Source organism: Meles meles, chromosome 19, assembly GCF_922984935.1.
Source record: "Meles meles chromosome 19, mMelMel3.1 paternal haplotype, whole genome shotgun sequence".
Taxonomy (NCBI): Eukaryota; Metazoa; Chordata; class Mammalia; order Carnivora; family Mustelidae; genus Meles; species Meles meles.
In genome coordinates this window covers 4294708-4316512 of record NC_060084.1, presented here as the reverse complement: position 1 = coordinate 4316512, position 21805 = coordinate 4294708, and the positions used below count along the sequence as shown (strand labels likewise).

Below are 21805 nucleotides of genomic sequence, written 5' to 3'. Positions count from 1 at the left end.
GCCAGCCCCGCCGGCCGTGCGTCCCCTGCGTGCCCGGCGCCGGCCTGCGTGCGCGCTCCGGACGCCGGGGGCCGCCGGGCCCGGGGCGAGCTGACGGACGAAGGTCTCGCGACACTTGCGGCCCGGGACGGGGCGGGGCGGGGGGGTGTGGCGAGCTTTCCGGGTCCAGGTCCGCGGCTGCGCTGGTGGGAGGTGGGCTCTGGGCTTTGGGCCGGAAAGCGGCCGCGCGCGGCCCGGGCCCATGGATGACGGTCTTGGCGGAGCCGCCAGCGTTTGCCGTAAACTCCAGAGAGCTCCGAGTGCAGCGCCCTCTCCCTGGGGTCCGGCGGGGGCCGGGCTCGGGCGGCACCCCCAGCCACGGCCCTCTGCAGGCCTCTGCCCATTTGCCCGACGCGGCCGGCTCCGGCCCGGGGACCCGCACTGGAAGGCGAAACCCCCGCCGCAGCCGCGCTGGCTCCGCCTCACTCCGCGCGTGGCCGGGGCCCTGATGCCCGGCGGCTACCCTAGTGGACGAACCGAGGCTCGGTGCGTTCGACTCGGAAACGCTGGCCTCCCCAGACGGATCGCGGGCCCTCGTCCGCCCGCGCGTTGGAGGGGCCGCGCTTGGCGCTGGGCACGGGTGGGGGGCGGGAAGCGTGGTTTGGGCCGCACAGTTGGGAGGTGATGTGCTGCACAGCCGGGTAACACCGAACGCCCCGCAGCCCCGCGGTAACGCAGAGGGGCGCCAGCCTGACAGCCCCGCGGGGCACTCGGTGTCCCCCGGGTCGTTCTCTAACCAGACTGCTTCCACACTGGGTTAGCACCCGGTCACACTGGCTTTCGTCTCGGGCAAGTCTTTTTTTTTTTTTTTTTTAAGGATTTTATTTATTTATTTGACAGAGAGAAATTACAAGTAGGCAGAGAGGCAGGCAGAGAGAGAGAAGGAAGCAGGCTCCCTGCCGAGCGCGGCGCTTCTACCTCACCTGCTGGCCCGAAAGCCGCGTTCATACCCACCTCCCAGGGTGAGGGCTTAACGGAACACGTGTTCGGTACGTCTAGACCCCTCCGCACCTGATGAAGTTCTTCTCCCCATTCTGAGATCGCGCCGGCGTTGGGAACGTCGGAGAATTCTGGACTCTCTGGCATGGTCAACCCTCGAAGTTAAGCAGTGCCTGCTGCCCCATGTAACACACTTGATCTTAAACTTAACTGTGGTGTTCTGATGTGGGGTGAACTGGTCTAAGCCCCGGTTCTTTTAACAGGCCTTGAAGTCACTGTGCCACCGAATACACAACCCAACTGTCACAGACTGACAGGCTAGTGAGCTGCAAACACCCTTGTCATGGGACCGTGAAGCCCCAAAGCAGGGAAAAGGACACTGCTGCAGCCCCAGAACCCTGTGACCTGAAGCGGGGTGGGATGAGCAACGGGGTTTGGAAATCTGAAGAAAGGATGAGAGCCACAGGATCCTGGTCTGTCGGTCTTCCACCATTCCAGGTTCTGAAATCCCTACATGCTTTATGTGTGTAATAAAGAATTGGCAAATTCCACGGGAAGGCAAATCTTTATTCAAACTAAGTACTATTTTAAAGGATAACAACTGAGCCAGTAGTGAGACAGACACACAGACAGACTGGACGTGGCTGAGGAGGGCACACGGTGTCCAGACGAGTAATGGAGATTAAAACAGAAAGACTCCTCCAAAGAGCTCTCTCTTTGCTGACTCCCTTTCCACTCTTCCTCCAACCCACCACAACCAACCTTTCATTCCCCCCACAAGGTAAAATGGCTCATGGGAACACCAGCAGCGATCTACAGGGTGCTGAAGTCAATGATCAGAATCTACTTTCATCTACTCAACCTATTAGGGGAATGAGATCAAGAAATCTAGTTAGTCGTTTCGAAAGACTTAACAGACACATGGTTGTACACAAGTTTCTTGCTGAATTACAAGCTTTTAATGAATTACTACCACAGGCGTTCATAGTAACTTTTCGGTAATCTTAAAGTAACTGTTTCTATGGGGGAAAAAAATCTCTCGTCCCAAATACAGACACATGGAACAAAACCTCTTCCGCAGGGAGCAGAAGCAGCAGTTTTTACTGTTAAATTTTCAGTTCGCAGATTGTTTCAAAGGTTCTTAATTTCCCACATTCTTAGTAAGAAACCCCGTCTCCAGTGGCCCAATGATGATTCCCGAATGGGTTCTGGGAAAGGGGTACCGTCAGAGGAAACCTAAGGAAGATTCTTGGTTTTGATCTTTCACTAGCTTTGCACCCAACAGCTTTTGCACACGTCCTGCCAAGCAGAGGATGTGCAAACATCACTGACATGATTTACTCTCATCATTTGGCAGTGACTCCCTATGTCACCTATAAATAGAAGGCACGGCTGAGCCCCATAACTCCTGGGAGGAAAACATGGTGCTTGTACGTGTACAGCTGCGGCTGCTTACTGTGTGTCAATTACAATTCAGGTCGATGTGGCAGGAAGTCAAATTTTCTCTAGTCTTAATGACCATAGGTTGACTATTAGGGGAGGGAAAATTGCTGAATGTGACAAAAGGCAGGCCTCCAAGCAGACTCCATCAACACCTTCTGTGCTGCGTAACACCGCTTCCAAGTTTTCACATCTGAAAGGCCTTTGTGTAACGAGGGCCTGGTCTATACGTGGAAGAGCTTCTGAACTCAACCACTGAGCTGCTGAGTCCAAGTGAGATCGGGAAATACTAAAGCAATGGCAGCAGCAAAATCGTGGGTGCCATAAAGGCATGCCCGGGTCTAACTCCCAATGCAATACCACCCTCAGAAGAAGACAATTCCAACAATTCCGGATTTCAGCCCATTTACCAGTTTCTGCGTCCGTGAAACAGTAATAAGCTCCAAATTCTTAACTTGCACAGTGTCACATTCATATAGTGACTTACCGTTGCTGAAGCACTACAGAGTGGTCCCCAAAAACGTCTGGCTTTGTGAGGTCTGAGCCAAAAACATTTATTTCACAGTAGGTGTCAAAGCTAACCCCTATCGTGGGGCGGGGGGGGTCGCACACAATGATCTTCACACCAACAAAAGCGTTCACTGTAATGCGCAGATTGGTTACACAAACCAAGAACGAGTTGCTAACTCATTTTAACACATACATCAGATCACACACATCATTTGTCCATATCTGAACGACTATCCCGTAAGTAACTGATGTTTACTCCCATAACGCTACTATAAGAGAATATTACATAGAAAAGTGTATGAAAACCAGATATAATAAGCTCTGAAGGGCTAAATTTCAGTTATAAAATGGGTCACAGGCTCAGAAATCACCACTTAACCACAACAATTATAAATCAAGAGATGACTAAGGGTCGACCATCATAGGTTCGATTCTAAGGATGAATTAATTCCACAGGGGAGTAAAAAAAAAAACAACAACCAACAGAATGTATAATATTACACACGGCAAACTTATAGCCCCAAACTGGGTAGGCATGTTTAGTATGAAGAGGAATAAGCTAGAATTTCAAGACCCCGTAAGGTTCCACATTAAGCCACCTTAGCAAGACATCTTGTTTACAGTAACTGCCCCATAAATGAACTTGCCCAGATGTACAGATCATACAACGCACACACAGTTCACTAGTGGAATATCGCTTGAAGAGCAGCATTTTCACACACAGAGTCAAACAGAGCTAAACAATAGGACACACGCGGATTTCTACTGCTAATTACTGCTAATTAGTGATCTTACTTATAAAATAACACTCTTAAATACTCTTTCCTGATGAACATTCAAAAAACAATACTGGAATTCATCTACAGAAATCATTTCCCTTAAACAACATTTGAAAGTTTGAGAGCTAACAAGTCCTATATATTTCAGGAACAGATTGCTGTAGCTCCTAGAACAACATAAATCACACGGCTTGGAGAGAGTGCAGAGGGAAAAAAAAAAAATCACAATTTAGGTTCCCTCGATGCGATCTTGTGCCTCGGTCACTGTGTGTCCTGTGCCGTCCACGAGATGCGGCCCTCGTGGTTTTTCCACAGCATTCTCTGAAAGTATTATGTGTGCTTTGCAAATGATGAGTCAACAGTATGCTACATAACCAGTAATAGAAGAAAATACAGAAGATAAATTAAGTGTGTTCTTCCAAACGTCAGAATACTGCAGGTTCCCAGGAGGTGGCGAAACTTCCCAAACCATCAGGCAGTTTCACGCTTTGCAGGATAAGGCCTCCTTACGTAAAGAACGATTGAGAACATTTGCTCCCCACACCCAGAGCCATTCAGGCATATACTGTGCAAAAAGAAACTAAAAATGAAAGAGAAAAAAGTTAGAAGGTTAGAACCCAAAGCACAGACCTTAAGTATCAATATATGACTCGATGCAATAAATACCACCAAATTAAGTACAAAAAAAGAAAAAGTCCTCAGGTGCTCTTGTACCAAGCACCTACTTTGGCCTAAGAACCTCTGCTAGAATCCGTGGGAGTACAAGAGACAGGACCACCGCCCGCCCACCCCCTCTCCAATGAGGGGGACAGACTCAGGCGCGGCACTACAATCCCATCCTTACTTAAGCGGGTACCAATACCACGTCCACTTGGTTAAGAATGACGAAAACCACTCCAGGAATAAAAGGCAGGTGAAATGGATCAATGCATCCGTGATCAGTACAGTGTGAGAAAACAGGGCTGTGAGGGGCACACTGGGCTGAAATTGGTCAAAAACGCTGGGACGCTGGGCTGCGGTCCTGAGACGTGATGGGGACGGCCCGGGGAACACAGGGAGGCGGTCCGGCTGACCGAGCTCCGCTCCGAGGCTTCTCTGCCAGGGCCCTTCCCCCACCCCCGCCCCCAGGGGAATACGTGGCCGTGTCCAGAGACATTCCTGGTTATCACACGTGGGTGCTGCTGCTAATGGCATCCAGTGGGCAGAGGTCGGGAACGCTGCTGAACACTCTAGAGTGCCCAGGAGAGCCTCCCCACAAGGGATTATCCGACACCAAAGGCCGACAGCGCCGATGGGGAGAAACCCTGCGCTGTGCTGACGGGTCTGTGCAAGGCTGAGCTGAGCGCATGCTCTACCTGTATGGAAAGGAAGGGAGATGAATGGGAGGCCCGTACAACACTGGATCTTGGGGTTGTGAGTTCAAGCCCCACAATGCACAGAGAGCTTACTGGACCAAAAAATAAATAAAAGTAAAGAAGGGAGATGAACAGGCCACTGGCAAGTGCTAAAATGCTTGAACAGAAATAAAATCACAGAGGTCACCCCAGACTCAGGGAAGCCGCACTGAACTGGACGAGGTCCCAGTATCAGGGACAGCTGCAGCCGGCCACTGCAGGTTCCAGAGAAGCTCCGGCTTACCTCCTCGGAGACAGGAGCCCTGTATCTGGCCAGGAGCCACGGGAAACGTTCTGGGGACACGACTAACATCTCTCTGGACCTCGTTAAAGAGCCAGGATTTTGTGAGGTACCCTTCCTTGGAGCTGCTGTTTTAAAGCGAAAGATTCTAAGTGTAAGAAGATAAAGGAAGTCCGATTCGGGTCGCTTAGGAGCGCCCTGGAAGTAGGGATGCACTCAAAGGCATAGGCACCTGGGACAGACTACAGAGCTGGACCGCCTCTTCCGAGTACACTGGTGCCCCCGCTGTCCCAGTTTTGCTTTCCACGGTTTCAGTTACCCACGGCCAAGGTCAACTGTGGTCCAAAGCAGATGATCCTCCTGACCCAGCGCCCTGTCAACAGCCGCCTAACGCGACGTCCCCTTACTCCCTGTCCTCACACAGGCATCCGATCATCTCATGTTCATCTCAACAAGGCCACGTACTGTACAGGTGTTTCCAGAGAGACCACATTCACGTAGCTTTGATTACAGGACACCGTTAAGACTGCTCTATTTTATCACCAGGCATCGGTGTTCACCTCTCACGGTGCCTCACTGATCAAGTAGAGCTCATCACAGGTCCGCCCAGACAGGGAAACGCACTGTCCTTACAGGGGCCGACACGACCTATGGCTCCGGGCGGCCACTGGGTGCCGTGGAACATATCCCCGCTGATGAGGGGAAGACTCTACCATGCATTTTTTCAGCATTTATTTAGTGGCGAAGGTATCAACAACCAGAAATCTGTTTGTTCCTAATTTCCGCTCACCATGGCCACTGTCTGTCACGGGGGACCAGCAGCAGGACACACCCTGCCAGGTTCCCACAGGGCTACGCCTGGAGCCGCCGCTGGCACACCACTTCTGGCTGATCCTAATGGGGTCTTAGCACCCGAGGGAGCAGGGTGGCAAGAGCTAATGGAAGAGGAGAGAACCGCATCCTCTGGGCACCGACAGATTAGAAACGGAAGGGCTGACTCATCCTCTTGTTTAGAGGGGGAGTGAGTGAGACCGGAGAGCGGAGGGCGGGCTGGGTCTTTGGCTCTGGAAGGCTCTGTGCACGTTCAGAGACCTGACTCACCAGTCCAGGCCGACGAAAGGAGCTGTCCTCCCCTGCGACAAAAGCCAACAGTAACTGACAGCCCCTGTGGGGACCCAGAGCCAGAAGAGGACGTCAACGGCCGATACACACGGACAACCGGATGGAAATCCCCATTGGCAATGAAAATACCAGTGCTTTCATGTCTCCCAGAGACGGGGATGGGAAGGACCTAGGTAAGAATTGGGGGTGGGAAGGAAGGAGAAGACCCCCCAAGAACATGGGCTGGCTCCTCCAGCCAGAGTTACTCCGAAGGTGGAAACAACACTCCAGTACCGGGCACCCGGGCTGTGCAGGATGGCCCGGACCTCAGCTGCTGGCCTATCTCCCCTGGACCTGCATCCCCAGGGCCTTCTCAAGGCCAAGTAGCTCCCCTCTCCTCTAAATGCCACATCGTCTTTCTCCAAGAGCAACACAGACACACGACGTGGGAACAGACACGCCTAAAGTGGGTAGGAATTCAGAGCAGACTGCAGGCCAGTCCAGAGCTCAGCAGCCCCCAACCTGCTTGCCAGTCCCCGTGGCTTTCTCTGTCTTCCTACACCAGGAACACAGCCCCCGGCGTTATAAGCAAGACTGGTCAAGTTGTCAACTTAATGGCTTTTCAACTTAACACATAAGCACGTGTTTCTGGCCTCCACGTCAAGTAACCCAAACAGAATGCCACAGGCTTTTCCGCCAGCCTGACTCTGTGTTCCAAAGCTGAAAACTCGGCCTCATGCAATTCTGAAAATGAGAAGAAAGGCTCCCTAAACAACACTGATAACTAGTGAACAATTAAAGCCAAGACATCTGACTGCTTTATAGCTGCTTTAAGTCCAAAGCATTTTTTTCTGTTTTCTGCTCACAAATCGTTAAGACAACTTGCCTAACACAGAGAAGATGCCGTCGTCTAACTCCATGAATCCCAAGAAAGTAACAAAGGCCAACTCATACAGCTCCTGCGTGGGAACGAGTCGTACAGACACCCATAAGGGCTGGGGCCCGGGAAGGAGTGAGAGCTCCTACCCCTGACCTCTGAGCAAACTCATCACAAAGAACCACTAATACACACTGAGCACCGATCCAGATCAGTAAAAAGCTGTGAAACTGCTCTAGAGGCCATCCCGGCAGGGGCTCCCAAAAGGGTCACTGGCACAGAGCAGCACCCCACTCTCCACCCCCCCGACACTCTCACTTCAAACCTCCTCACTCTGCAAGCCCCCACCTCCCAGGGGTCAGCAGACGGCAGTCCCGGCTCGCCACTGTGGCTTCCCTGTCGCCCCCCCCTCACTGTGCTCTGGGTCCTGCCCGCGCTGCCGGGAAGCACACCTTCTCTCCCCTATCTTCAGGCCATTCTCCTGCACATCCCCTTCCTGCCAGCACTTGCTCCCAGCCACGTCCCTGCTGCTGTAAACGCATTAGCAAATACACCTGCTTCCTCCGTCCCAGTCCACCTGCCTGCCGCACCCCACAGACTTATTTGCGGAGCATGCGGTTTCCGTGGCCCTCTCTCCTCTCACCTGCCCACTGCAAGCCACAGCTCCCCGAAGGGCTCCCAAAACTGCCTTCATCCAAGACACTGAGCATTTCCCAGATCCTAGAGCCAACACAGGCTAGCTTTCCCTCTTTACTCAGGCCCTAACGTGGAAGACTGACTGGGATGAGCACAGACATTTCTTTACATGGTGTGTTTGGCACATCAAACTTCCTCCAGCAAACTCCTTATGGGCTAAACATTAACAGAGGAGTGAATAAATCAAGCTCCTTCTTACTAAAGAAACTTCCAGCCGGGGCGCCTGGGTGGCTCAGTGGGTTAAAGCCTCTGCCTTCGGCTCAGGTCATGATCTCAGGGTCCTGGGATCGAGCCCCACATCAGGCTCTCTGCTCCGCGGGGAGCCTGCTTCCTCCTCTCTCTCTGCCTGCCTCTCTGCCTAGTTGTGATTTCTCTCTGTCAAATAAATAAAATATTTAAAAAAAAAAAAAGAAAAAAAAGAAACTTCCAGCCAAATCTTTCGATTAAAGTAAAAACTAATTGTTGCTTTTCTTATCTATGGATGTGGTGATGGCAAATTTAATAATCTTTATGCAAAGAGCCCCCATGAATCCTGAGTAATTTATATTCCTGCCACTTCCTAGAGTAAAGCAGCATTCTTCCTTCTCTACGGGGCCACACAAATCAAACTATCAGTAAGAGCAGCACAGAGAATTTCAGGGACTTCACCAGAACCACTACGAGTGTCGGGTTTAAGAATCAGAATGTGCAATTCCCCCGTTTCAGCAGCAGGCTCCAATCGGATCGCCAAGCATCATTCCGAAAGGTTGAGGCTGCATTGACCTAATTGTAAGAGTTGAGCGCATCCTGTTACCTGGATAGAATGGGACCAGTATCCTGTGGTCCTTTTCGAGATGCCAAGGGTAGAAACGGCATGGTGCGCGTACACTTTGGGCGAAGGCACCAGCCACGGGCACTTGTGCAGAAAGCTGCCAGGCGCGGTCACGTTGGTTGCCACGTAGAACGGGATGAGACTCTGTACAAAGATGCCTTTAGAAGCGTACTCATACTGCAGGGCTCTGCTGAAGTGGTCTAAATAAGCCTGTTGAGACAGAGCAGGGGTAAAGACTTAATGGGCGGGGGTGGGGGGGGGACTTGGAAGAAAATTCGGAAGAAAACAGCCTTGCATATTACCATGTCAGATGAAAGTACAGCAGAAATAGACACGAGCTGGACACAAAGAGCTCCATAAACTGGACCAAACCACATAAGCGATGTCCTCCTGCTTTATGACTTCACTTTCCAATCGGGAATACATTACCTTAGAAGCAGAAAACGCAGCCAGCTGGGGCGTCGGCTTGCAGCAGGAGCCAGAAGAGATCGTGACAACAGCACCCTTCTTCCTCTCCACCATCCCCGGTAACACTATATGGACCATCAAACTAGCCGCAGCAATGTTTACATTGATGATGTCCCAGAGTTTGTCCTCGGAGACCTGAGTAAAATACTGGGGGTAGGGATAAAACACGCCTACGTTATTCACCAAGATGCCAATGTCTTTGTCTTTCAGAGCTTCTCGAATCGGGTCGTAGATCTCGCGGCCGCTGCTGAAGTCCGCAACTATGACCTCGGTTTCCACTTTGTAGGTGTCGGCTATGTCTTTCGCTACCGTCTGCAGCTTGTCTTGGCTGCGGCTGATCAAGATGATGTTGAGGCCACGGCTTGCCAGCTCCTCTGCGTAGGCCCTTCCGATCCCGTCGGTCGCACCTGCGATACAGGCCAGGGAAGGTGAGCGGGCTCATCTCATGGTGGGACCTTCGGAGCAAACCTTACATCTCCGATTTCTGGGTTTCAGCTGAGAAGGGTTCACGCTAGAAATAAACCCAGTTCTCACACTGATCACTGTGTCAGCTACACTGCCGCATCCAAATACCAATGACACTTTAGTCAAACACTCTCGCAGACACCCTGACAAGCCGCGGAAGGGAGCTTCACGTTCACCGAGCTGGTTGGGAGACACAGCAGGAAATGGTTTTCGAACTTGTATCTGGCTTACATGAGTGTGAGAGAGGTACCTTCCTGGGAACTAATGATAAATCAAAAATAAATCAAAATTAAAATAAGGGAACGGATGGTGACAATTTCTAAGGACAATCTCAAAAGGGAGCAAAGGTGGGATGAGGCAGGACCAGGAACAGGAGGACAGCGTAAGAAGGACAAACATCGTTCCGAGAGGAGGGCGCTAAGAAACGGTGACTGCATCACAACAGAGCTGTGTTCCCAAGAACGCATCACAGTGAATTCAGTGACTCCTTGAGGAAGGCTCCCCACTGAGAACGCAGCCTCAACAGGAGAGATGACTGTGTTCCGAAATCGGGCCAGGACCACCACATCTCCTTTCTTACCACTCACGACTGCCCATCTTCCATACTGCTTGATCAGATCCGCTCTGCTCACCAGGCGCGGGATGAAATGCAGTCTGACCAGACTGTAGAAATCACAGATGACCGTGATGCTTTTCCTAGCCGTGTACCAGGCTCCGACCAAGGCCAGAGCTTCCATGTAGCAATTGCAGGACCTGGCGATCTCCCTATACAAGAGGTAGAAGCTGTCAACGGCAGCCATGGCGGCCTGCAGGGAAGAGGAAAGAGAGAGGCGTTCTGTGCTTAATTATGTTAGAGGAACACGCAGAGTCGGAAGGAAGCCAGACATCCAAAGACGTCAGAGCTTATCCGTGAGGCGCTCGAATAACGGTAGCATTTCAAATGCACGTACCCCAGGGACCCGCTCAATGTATAGTCTCGTTACCATCTGCAGCTCCGGAAGTCCTTTCCTTCCAAGGCGATTAGTCAACATGTAACTACCAAGAGCTCTGAGATTCCTACCAAAATCCAGGCACCGTGGGGCATGTTGTAGATACGGAGATAAACACAATATGCTCTGTGCCCGAAAAAAGCTCCTCGCCCGGCAGTGGCAGACACAGACTTCCAACTCCTGTAGCAGCTCAGCGGCGTGTTTACGCGTCTGCTCGGCCGCCGGCAGCCCCGGAGGGCCGCCCGCCCGCGCGGAGACGAAGCCGGAGGAGCAGCACTATGAAGACGGTGCCTTGGCCAAAAAGAGCCCACAGTCCGTCTGAGGTAAAACTAACCTATAGTGAACTTTCACATAAATTATATCACGTATACGTAATACGCATAAACGTTGATTTACAAAGAAATAGTCCCCAAGCTTGAGGAATTGCTTTTCTTTTTTAAGATTTTATTTATTTCTTTGACAGAGAGAGACACAGCGAGAGAAGGAACACAAGCATGAGGAGTGGGAGAGGGAGAAGCAGGCTCCCCGCTGAGCAGGGAGCCCGATAGGGGCTCGATCCCAGGACCCCGGGATCATGACCTGAGCTGAAGGCAGACGCTTCATCGACTGAGCCACCCAAGCACCCTGAGGAATGGGTTTTCTGATACGAGAAAGCGAGCACTCCTCCGTCTTACTGCTGTCGCGGGCACCCCATCTCTGCCCTGCGCCTTACAGCTAAGGAAAAAGTCCCATACGACTCCTGTATGTACCCAGGCGGCAAGCATTTACAAAGCACCTACTACGTTCCACGGACCGTGACAGATGCAAAGGATTCAAGTATGAGTTAAACTGCGCCCAGGAGAACAGGAGGACACTTAACAAAACTATTTTAAATGCCGTATGAACGGCTTTATGCGTCCCTGTGGTGGGAGACGACCCTGCAGAGGCAAAGGCCTGGTGCCACCGCGGCTGATGAACTTGGGTCCTAGACCAGACCTGGGAACCGCTGAGGCCGGATCCAACTGTGTGCTGTCTGCAAGGGACGAGATAGCGAAGGGATCACAAGAGTCTGCAATTAAATTACGGGAAGCTCTGATTCGCACAAACTCAAGGATTTATTTATTACATAAAGGAAAAGTTGAGTTTAATCCAAGATAGATAGATAGATAGATAGATATGTAACACTTCTGGGAATGGCCTCTCTTTCAAAGTCCCCTTAAAACAGAAAAAAAAAAAAAAAAGAAACTAAGAGAATCCCCAATGACAGCAGCAAAAACAGGCCTAAGCGGAAGGAAGAATGAGGGAAGGCGCCGCCGAACTGCGATGCAGGCCCGAAGAAGTTCTGCAGAGTGAAAATGCACGAAGCAGGAGAAAACCAACCAGCCCCTGAAATGGAACACATTCTAAGAGCGGCAGCGTCCTGCGATAAAAAGCCTAAGAGAACAGAAAACCTGTTGACCACAGAGAGAGGTATGTGAACGTGTATATATACACACACAGGAATATATACATCAAAGTGTAATCCAAATTACAAACCAAGAAAGGACACATGGAATCAGGACAGAAAACTGGAGACAGGAGCAGGCAGTAGGATTCCCAAATGCCCCACAACAAGGACACAGTCGCTCAAGCCGCGGGCACACGGCTACCATATTACTAACTGAGATGACGTCACATGACTTTAAAGAAATGTTATCCCCGGGCGCCTGGGTGGCTCAGTGGGTTAAGCCGCTGCCTTCGGCTCAGGTCATGATCTCAGGGTCCTGGGATCGAGTCCCGCATCGGGCTCTCTGCTCAGCAGGAAGCCTGCTTCCTCCTCTCTCTCTCTGCCTACTTGTGATTTCTCTCTGTCAAATAAATAAATAAAATCTTTAAAAAAAAAAAAAAAAAAAAGAAAAAAGAAATGTTATCCCCAAATGGCAGAGAGAACAACACAAGTTGGGCCATCTCAGTTCCTGTCGGTCACTGCCATATCCTGGGGTTCTGCTCACAGAGACGTACCCCCACAAGAATGCCAAGACTGATCAGGAAAAGAAAACACTGTAAACTTTACGAACGCCACAAGCCAAATCTGTAATAATATAACAACAATTAAAGGCTCCTTTGGGGTAATTTGTCTTCAAGGACCAACTGGCTGAGATTTTCTGAGGTCTGAAGTTATCAGCCTCAACGGAGTGTGGGCTGAAGAGTCCCTTCCTGTCCTGATCGGTCTGCCCTGGAGAAGGCAACAACACCGGGAGGGCTGCTCCCAGACCCCCAGAAATACATTCCCAGTTAGCACCATGTCTCAAATACGTCCATTCTCTTCCTGCGGTACAGGAATGCCTCTCCAAGCTTCCAGACACTAGAGAGGAGGAGGAGTGTCGTGTGACCCTTCTCAAGGGCCCTTGCTCCGCAGCTCAGTACACAGCCAAGTCCCTGCGGAGGGAGCCGGCGGACTGGGCATGCCCGTGTCTGCAATGGCAGCAGCCCCCAGACAAATGACCAAAACAGTAATTTCTTCCAAGAAAGGACATAAAAACGAAATCTCATGTTAAATCTTCACTTTGGGGAGTTCCTGAAATAATTCCTTTGAAGCGTGCACGTGCCTTCTGCTGTAGCGAATCTAATACGAAACCACAAGGAAAGTAAAGGCAAAAAAGTATAACATTTGTGGGTATTAGTCCTTTTCCAACACAGTGTAATAAAATTAGCAATAACAAAACTACAACAAAAAAACTGGATTCTTAGAATATTCAATCTGTTCTCCTAATAACAGCTCGGTGGCTCAGTGGGTTAAGCATCTGCCTTCAGCTCAGGTCATGATCTCGGGGTCCTGGGATCAAGGCCTGCGTCGGGCTCCTGCTCAGTGGGGAGTCTGCTTCTCCCTCTGTCTCTCCCTCTAATAAATTAATAAATCTTTTTAAAAAATTACAGGTGTATACCTAAGCTACTGAAACACTGTTTTCAATGAAAATTTATACCCGATGTATGAAGATCTACGGGGCCGCCAGCAAAGCCATATTGTTGGGAAGGTAACTGCAGGGTCTACAAGGCTCTCGCTGAACAGGAGCAGGTCAGACACAGCTCACGGCCGCCTGCTGATGGGAAGCTGTGGAAAGGGCACTTCTTCCCCCTCAAACACAATTTTTTCCAAGAGTCTGAACGTTTGGAAGGAAAAACTATCGAAAGGGGCCTGACACACAGGAGATTCCTGATTCTCCTGCTGGGGTCCATACCCACCTTGGTTTTCTCTGACCTTCCCTCTGCCAGTTCTGGGTGTTCAGGAGGAAGCTGGAGTCTTCAGGCCAACCTGCGAACAAACACCAACATGAAACAAAGTCCTCTCTTTCGCCCTCACGCCTCAGCTGAGAAAGCTTGATAGAAACATAAGCCAAAGTTTTTCAAAATTAAGGAAACACAAATTCTTATGCCATGAATCCCCTGTGCAGACGGCAAAGCCCTTCCTCATAGCAGAAAAAGGAAGACGTGGACAGCGTCTGAAGAAAGCCTCAGCTGGAACGCGCCTGCTTTTCCCGCACCTTCTCTCTTAAGGAACAGTTCATCACACGGAACGAAACCAGTTCCAACAGCTGGGAGAGAGGTGGCGCTCTGCACAGACACTGGGAGCTCGGGACACAAAGCCCAGGAGCAGGTGGGGCGGGGAGAGGGAGCAGAGGGGCCTTCCACGGCTCCCGCTCCGCCTGCGGGGGTCCCTGGGTTCCCACAGGGCGGCGGCCCCACGAAGCCACATTCCTGGTGGATTCCAGCTGGCCGCAGGAGCCCAGGCATCCCGCACTCTCATCAGCTGGCAGAGGTGGCGGAGCTGCAGCAGCCCCTTCTAGCACTGTCAGAATGCCCAGAGGAAAGGAACCTCTGGCCCCCCTTTCCCCTTCTTCCCACCCTGGACGCTGCCTTCTACCACTCTGTTTCTGCAGCCCCCCAGCGGGCTGAGCTACTCCAGGGCTGAGGCCAAACCTTACTCCTCTCTGTGCTTCTAGCCCCTTCCACCACAGGTGGCCCACGGCAAGGCAACCACTACATGAAGCCACACACTACAGGCCTCTAGCTCAGCTCTCAGCCTGCACACTTTCTCATTCGCCAGCTGGCAAGGGGACCACCAAACTCCCTCCTACAGAAAGAAAACCCCACGTGCAAAACCCGCCAGCAACCCCCCGCTCAGGTGCAACAGAAAGGTGCACCCGCTTCAGAGACACGGAGAACAGCGGTCTCAAGAGCCTTGGACCTGGCAGGGCCTGGCTTCCTGGCTCTGCCCGTCACACTCCCCTCCAGCCGTCCTGTCACGGGGGACCAGGACGATATTCAACATCGCAGTTCCACCGCAGGCAAGCACCGTAAACACAGACTGTCACGGCTACCTCTGTTTTCCATCACGGAGAATCCGAGGGCTGCCAGTGTTCTGGGCTGGGTCTACAGCCTTGGGGGACGGCATGCCATCTCCTCACTCCCCAGACACAGCTCAAGACGGAGACCTGACTCACAGCCACCCAACTCACAGAAGACTGACGTATTCAAACACCCCATTTACTTACAAACAATAAACAATAGCCAAGAAGTCTACACACGCACGGTCACTGGTCTGTAGACGAGTCCACCTGGAAAACCAAGCTACTGAAACGGCAGCAAACAACTGAGCACCAGCTGCTGAGGACCCTTCCCCAGAAGTCAGGAGTCGCTGTGTAGGCGGAATTCACCAAGATAAACTGCGTGACTCAGGGCGCAGTGGCGAGGGCACTGCTGGGCTTCCAGACCCTCCCGAGCAGAGAGGAGCCAAGGGCACAGCACTACAACAGGACCAGCCTGCCAGGAAACGGTGACAAATTCAACAGGCTCCCAGCGCAGGAAGTGCACCCAAGGGTGCCAACGGGGCTGGAAGGGAAGGCCAGATTGTGAAAGGTCTTTATGCCACACAGAAGCGTGTGCACTGACTCTCTGAGTTAAGTCCCTTCTGCCAAAGCAGGGAGCCGATCGGGTTCATCCTAAGAGGTGGCTGGCAGCAGAGGAGGGAGGCTGTGCGGACGTGGGCAGGAAGTGGGGGGTCTGGGACCCTCTTCCTTCCAGAAGGGGACAGGGCAAGGCTGAACAGAGACCACAGGGCTTTGTGAAGACTCGTGCTGCTTTCTCAGACAGACCAGACCTTCTCCTACATTCGTTCACAGCCTGACGGACCGTAAATGGAAAATGACAGGACGGCAGACGTTCCGGACATCCTCTCAGTCCTCTCCCCACCCTGGAGTATATGATGGAAAATAATGTCTTCCTAATGAAAGAAGAAATCAAGACTTCCTCCAAAGCCATTAATATCCAGGAAATCTCACAGAAATCCAGGTTTAAAGGAGTACGTCACACATTTAAGCCCAGAACCCTACCAAGATACCTCGCTGCAACTACCCTGCTATGAGGGTTTGACTAGGCCACTTCTCGGCAGACAGGTACAAGCCGAAAACGAAGCGAAGCCCATTATTTAGAAAGCAGCATCGGCCCCACCCAATCTGCCTGGAGAAGTTATAAAGCTTGTTTTCCTGCTGCTACAGAAAACTCAGTCATCAGTGAACCAAGTAGGAGAAAAACGGGTGGAGGAAAAGAGAGCTGTCCCCCAAATAGGAAAAGAGAAATTCCCTATCGTCTGAGGCCCTTTCCACGTCTACAGGGCAACATTCATCAGCGCCGATACATCCAACACGTGAAGGTCTCCTAGGTAAACTACGAACTTCGGGTGATGGTGACGTGTCCGTGCAGGTTCCTCCCTGACTTTAAAAAAAAAAAAAAAAAGGCACCATTCTGGTGAGTGACCTTGACCGTGGGGGAATGCTCCGCGCGTGTGGCATCAGGGGTACGCGGGCCATCTCTGTACCTTTCTCCCTGTTTTAAGGTAAACCTAAAATTGCTCCCAGCAGGTCCTAAAACAAACCCTAGAGGTAACACTGCAAACACGGAAGTGTCATGGGATAATTACAGTCAAAACTCCAAGGGGCAAAGTCACGTCTTCAGAGCTCGGCTATGGGGGTGCCTGGCTGGCTCAGTCAGTAGAACGGGCGACTCTTGATCTCCCGGTCACACGTTCAAGCCCTATGCTGGGTGTAGAGATAATAAAATAAATAAAATTCAAAAACAGAACAGAACAAAGCCCCGCTGTGACATGTAACATTCTCCTGACCCAGAGTTTAGCGGGCTCAGCCCAGCAGTGCCGAGAGCCGGCAAACCTCATGTGAAACCTTCATGAAGCCGAGAGTTCTGGGGCACGAGCAGGCTCCACCAGTGACATCACCAAGTTTCCTAAACAAATGAGGCCTGACAGTAAAAGGCCATCAGACAGACGGGCCGGATGCTTTCACGGAAACAAGCTAGCAGGACGGGAGAAGGCAGTGAAAGCCCCACCAAACAGAGGCAGCGTGGGGCACCGACTGCGGCGGCCCTGGGAGCGGGCCACGCCCTAATCCTCGCACCTCACGACTGCCCCACCTTACTGGCAAAGAGGCCTTTGCAGATGTAATTAAGCTAAGGACCTTAAAAGGAGGAGCTGATCCTGGATGATCCGGGTGGGGGCCACTGTGATCGCACCTGGCCTTGGAGGAAGGAGGCAGGTCAGAGTCGGAGGGGATGGGATCAGGAAGGTGTTGGGATCAAGAAGCAGAGGTCAAGGAGACAGGCAGGATTTAAAGACCAGAGGCCACTGGACTTGATGATGGGGAGAGGGGTTACCCTCTAGAACGCAGGCACCTCTAGCATCTGGCAAAGGCAGGAAAGAGGCCCTCCCCACAGCCTCCGGGAGTGACACAGCCTTGCTGACATCCTGGTGTTAGCCCAAGACGGATGCCAGACTTCTGACCTCCAGAACGGTGAGAAGTTTGTGGTAGTTTGTTACAGCAACGACAGGAAATTAAGACGGATCGACGGACGGAAGGACAGAGAGACGGTCCAGTCTCGTCTTTAGGATAGCACAGAGACAAGCTGCAAATCCTGCACATCCCTTAAACCAAAAGCTTCTCGTGTTCGCAGGAGCCACGAACAGCCTCAGAGATTCCTATGGTCTTCCCCCGAGGGGGGCAGGCCTGAGGTGGTCCTCCCCACCCTCATCCACAGCCGCCACTGTCCAGCTTTTCAATAAGGTTCCGCGGCTGGGGCTTCTCGTTAAGGGTTCTCACAGAGATCTTCTCTCACCTGGAGTCTGCATCTGTCTTGCTGCGGGCACTCCAATCCCGTCTGTCCGCCCAAGACCAGCTCAACCCACCACTTGGTGCCAGTGCTCACCGATAAGCGCCGGCGACGTGCCAGGCGTGGGGTGAAGGGAAGCCCTGTGCCTCCTCCCGCTCCTCCTCTGCCGCACAGAGACCCCGAGTTCCCATCTCCCGGTCTCACCCACAAGGCCCTTCCCGCACCACTCTGGGTTCCGTTCACCTGTTTCCCTCGTCTCTTGGTTCCCCGGCCAGAGCACAAGCTTCTCAAGGGGCAGATGTATCCAAAGCTAATTTTGCTGCCACTTGAAAAAACTGAAAAGTATGCACGGAAGTTGTCAAACCTATTACACATACTTCAAAGAATAACCAAACACCGCGAGGCCGCCCCACTCAGAAGCGCCATAGCTTCTCCCCTGATCCTATCCTCACCTTCTGGGGCCCCGCGGACGGTTACTACCTCCTCAATTCTGACCTCCCCATTCCCTTGCCCTTAAAAAAAAAAAAAAAATAGTTGTACGGTTACCCCCAGCAACTTTTCTTAAAGAAAAGTGTTCCGTGTTGTCTGGTTTGGAACTTTCTCTAAAGGAAATCACAGCGTGTGTAGTTCTGGTGACTTTTTTTCACTCCACGCTGCCTTTGAGTCTCGTCTCTGTGATATACTTTCCCTGTGCGCACACTGGGTCGCGGGACAAACGCACCGGGACTCATACGGCCATTCTACCGCTGATGGGCATTTGGGCTGGAGTTTTTCTGGCTTTTACTCTAGTTAGGAACAGAGGTGCCGAACGCCCAGGTGCCCACGTCCGTTGAAGGGGCATACCGGAGTCACGCTGCCGGGCCACATGGCCCTGGTACATTCTGGCAGGCACTGCCCAAGCTGCTGGGCCAACACGGCACAGTCGGCCAGCGTTAGTTCACAGTATCCCTCCCCAACTGGATGCCCCGTAGGTTCCCCTTCGGCCCCCAGGGTGGCCTTGAAAGGGGGGACGCATTCTGGCTTTAACTTACATTTCCTGATGACTGATAAGGTTGACTGCCTCCTTACGAAGCTTCTCCACTGTCTGTGAAGCCTCATCTGTGAGCCTGCCCCTAGCTTTTGCCCTTCTACTGTGTTGTCTCCCTTTTTGCTCTATGTTCTAGATACTGGTTCTCTATGTTTGCTCGCTTTACAGTGTTTTTGATGAACTGAACACCTTGATCGTACGGCAGACTAACGGATCAATGTTTCCTGTATGCTTTGTGCTTTGTTGGGTTTCAGGTAAGAAATCCCCCTCTTAGCCCCAGGACATAAAGGTATTTTCCAGAATCGTTTTCTCAAATTTTTCACAATTTTGCTTTCCAGGATTACGTCTTTAACCCTCCTGCGAGGGCTCCGCGGTGGTGTGAGGCTGGGATCGCCCCCACGTTAATATTCCCCCTCAGCAGCTGGTATAAGTCTGTATAAAACATCTGTTCAATAAATAGAAGCAAATACAACTTTGGGTTCAAAGCTCAGATTTCACTCTTGAGGAGAAAAAAAACGTAAGGAGCTTCTCAACCTCTGTGTCGGCACTCTCACAAAGTTACTATTGGTGTATCATGACATTCTGGAATTTCCTTTCCTTCCTTTGCCCACTTTTGGGATATCACTAACCCGAATTCACGGGGAGCTCGGCAGAAAGGGCAGAAATGGGAGTTCTCATCTGAGATCCAACAGGCCTGGGTTTCAGGGCTCCATTTGGAATTAAAATAACAATGGCATCCATTCCTAGGTATCCACCCAAGATAACTTACACAAAAAACCTGTAGAATACTGCCAGTAGGCAGCTCCGTTCACAGTAGATAACACAGGGGAATAACCCAAATGTCTATCAACAGGCAAATGGGTAAACAAAAAGCGATCTGTCTGCATAACGGAGTATCAGACAGCAATAAAAAGACTGCAGCAGGGCGAGCTGCGGAAACAGACCCCCAAAACACCACGCTCAGCAGAAGACCAAACACCGTCTCATCCAATCTAGATGAACCGTCCAGATACGGCAAATCCAGAGACAGAGAGTAGATCAGGGTGGCCAGAGCAAAGGCACAGCAGGAACGGGGAGTGACTGCTAACAGGGGTAGGATTTTTTTCGAGGCTGCTGGGAATGTTCTGGAATTAAACGGTGGGGGCCGTGGCACATAGTGAATGCGCTGCTGTGAAGAACACACTTTTAAAACGGCTAAGAGGATGAATTTTATGTCCTACAAATTTTCTGCCAATTTTTAAAACCTACTAAAAAAACACTGATTTGTTGAACTCTCTGCTCCTAGAATATTACTGTAGTGACTAAACCACAGACTCTGAAAATAGATTTCCTGGAGTCGGATCAAGGCTCTCCCCCTCCCAAGAGCTGTGCTGGATGAAGCACCTCCGCGTTTTCCTTACGTTACCCGATGTTACCGAAACACAGAGATGAGAGTTCCAGCCTAAGATTTTAAGAATTAAACGAAGTCACACACGTAAAGCACAGAACAGTCCCCAAACTTCAATGCTCAGTAAACCTTAGCTATTAGCTCCTCTAACTCCATGTTCAAGGTGATCTAGCAGCGGTCAGGGTTAGAACTCAGAGCTGGCTGTAAGCAAAGGGCTGTGGGGTTTTTTTTTTGTTTTTTGTTTTTTTCTTTTTAAGATTTATTTGAGAGAGAGCACAGCCAGGGGAAGCAGCAAAGGGAGAGGGAGAAGCAGGCTTGCTGCCTGATCCCAGGACCCCCAAATCATGACGGGAGCGGCAGGCAGCCAATTTATCCGACTGAAACACCCAGATGCCCCTAAAGCAAAGAGTTCTGTCCCTCACACCTCACTGTTCTCTCACCAACCTTAGGGGGCTGAGTTAAAATCACCCGTTAACAGATGGGGAAACTGAGGCCGACAGAGATGCAAGTGACATACCCAGGCCCCCACGGGAATTCGGATCGAGGTCTACCGAAGTCCAGAGGCCTGGCTAGCCGCCCCATTGTGAGACCCCCGGGGCGGGAATCCTGCTGGCATCACCGCCAGGGCTCCAGGGCTCGCTTGGGTCCGCGGGGCTGCACGTTCCTCTGAACCTGGGGACAGCTTCATCCATCTCCCAAGCCTTCCTCTCCGGCAGCCGGCAGCGCCCAGCAAACCCCGGCAAACCCCGGCAAACCCCAGCAAACCCCCGCGCTTCGGGAGCCGCGGGTGCCCTTCCTTCCAGAGCGCCCCGATTCCCAATTACTCCTAATTCAGAACAAAGACGACAACAAATCCCACTCCAACCAAGTCCTTCAGAAATGAGAATAGAGGAGCCCGGACAAAGGGGTGACTCTCGGAGCCTCGCTGGGAGCCCCGGGCTGGGGTCTGCGGCCAGGGGGGCCGCGCTCGGGTGGGTGGGGCACCGGGTCCGCCGGGTCCTGGGGGAGGGGGCGGACCCAGAACCGAGGGTCCCCGGGGGTGCCCTCCGGGATGGAGCCGGGAAGGGGCGCCGTAGGGCTGGGGGACGAGTCTGGAAGGAGGGGTGCCGAGGCGGGGGCCGAGGGGACGGAAAGACGAAGGGGGTCCGGGGTGCCGATGGCGCCGAGGGGTACGGTCCCGGGGGGCGTGGCGGGGCGCACCGGGAGGCACGGGCCGAGGGACAGCAAATGGGGCCGGGCCCCCGGGCCGGGCGCGGGGAGGCGCGGGGTGAGGTGGGGGCGTGGTACCTGCAGAGGCGGCGCAGTCTCGGAGCCGGTCCCGCCGGAGCCGCGCGGCCGCCGCCCCCGTCACCACCAACACCCCCGTCACCGCCGCCGCCGCCGCAGTTGCCGCGGGCCGCGCCCCACGTGACCCGCGCACGCGCCGGGGGCGGAGCCGTTGCGTGGTCCGCCCCTGGCGTCCCGACGTGCCGGCCCCCCCGAGTGCGCGTGCGCGGCGGTTGCCGTGG

General features: G+C 52.4%; 1 protein-coding gene across 2 annotated transcripts; it reads right to left on the bottom strand.

The window, feature by feature from the left end:
* Positions 1-1535: 1535 nt before the first annotated feature.
* On the bottom strand, positions 1536-21707 carry HSDL1 (hydroxysteroid dehydrogenase like 1). 2 transcript variants are annotated; one of them, XM_045989154.1, is made up of 6 exons: positions 21585-21707; positions 13951-14020; positions 10341-10566; positions 9257-9702; positions 8810-9037; positions 1536-4287 (listed from the first exon to the last, which is right to left on the bottom strand). In XM_045989154.1, the coding sequence occupies exons 3-6, from the start codon at positions 10558-10560 to the stop codon at positions 4189-4191; spliced, it is 993 nt and encodes a 330-aa protein (XP_045845110.1). In that variant the 5' UTR covers positions 10561-10566; positions 13951-14020; positions 21585-21707; the 3' UTR covers positions 1536-4188. The 2 variants fall into 2 exon arrangements, with proteins under 2 accessions (XP_045845110.1, XP_045845111.1); XM_045989155.1 differs by having other exon boundaries at positions 21589-21680.
* Between the last annotated feature and the right edge of the window lie 98 nt (positions 21708-21805).

Excerpts from the sequence above, each read along its gene's own strand:
- HSDL1 (XM_045989154.1), bottom strand. The coding sequence starts at position 10,560 with ATGGCTGCCGTTGACAGCTTCTACCTCTTGTATAGGGAGATCGCCAGG. Across the intron at positions 9,703-10,340 it reads AAGATGGGCAGTCGTGAGTG|GTGCGACCGACGGGATCGGA; the intron begins GTAAGAAAGGAG and ends CCTGTATCGCAG. Across the intron at positions 9,038-9,256 it reads CTGCGTTTTCTGCTTCTAAG|GCTTATTTAGACCACTTCAG; the intron begins GTAATGTATTCC and ends CTGTCTCAACAG.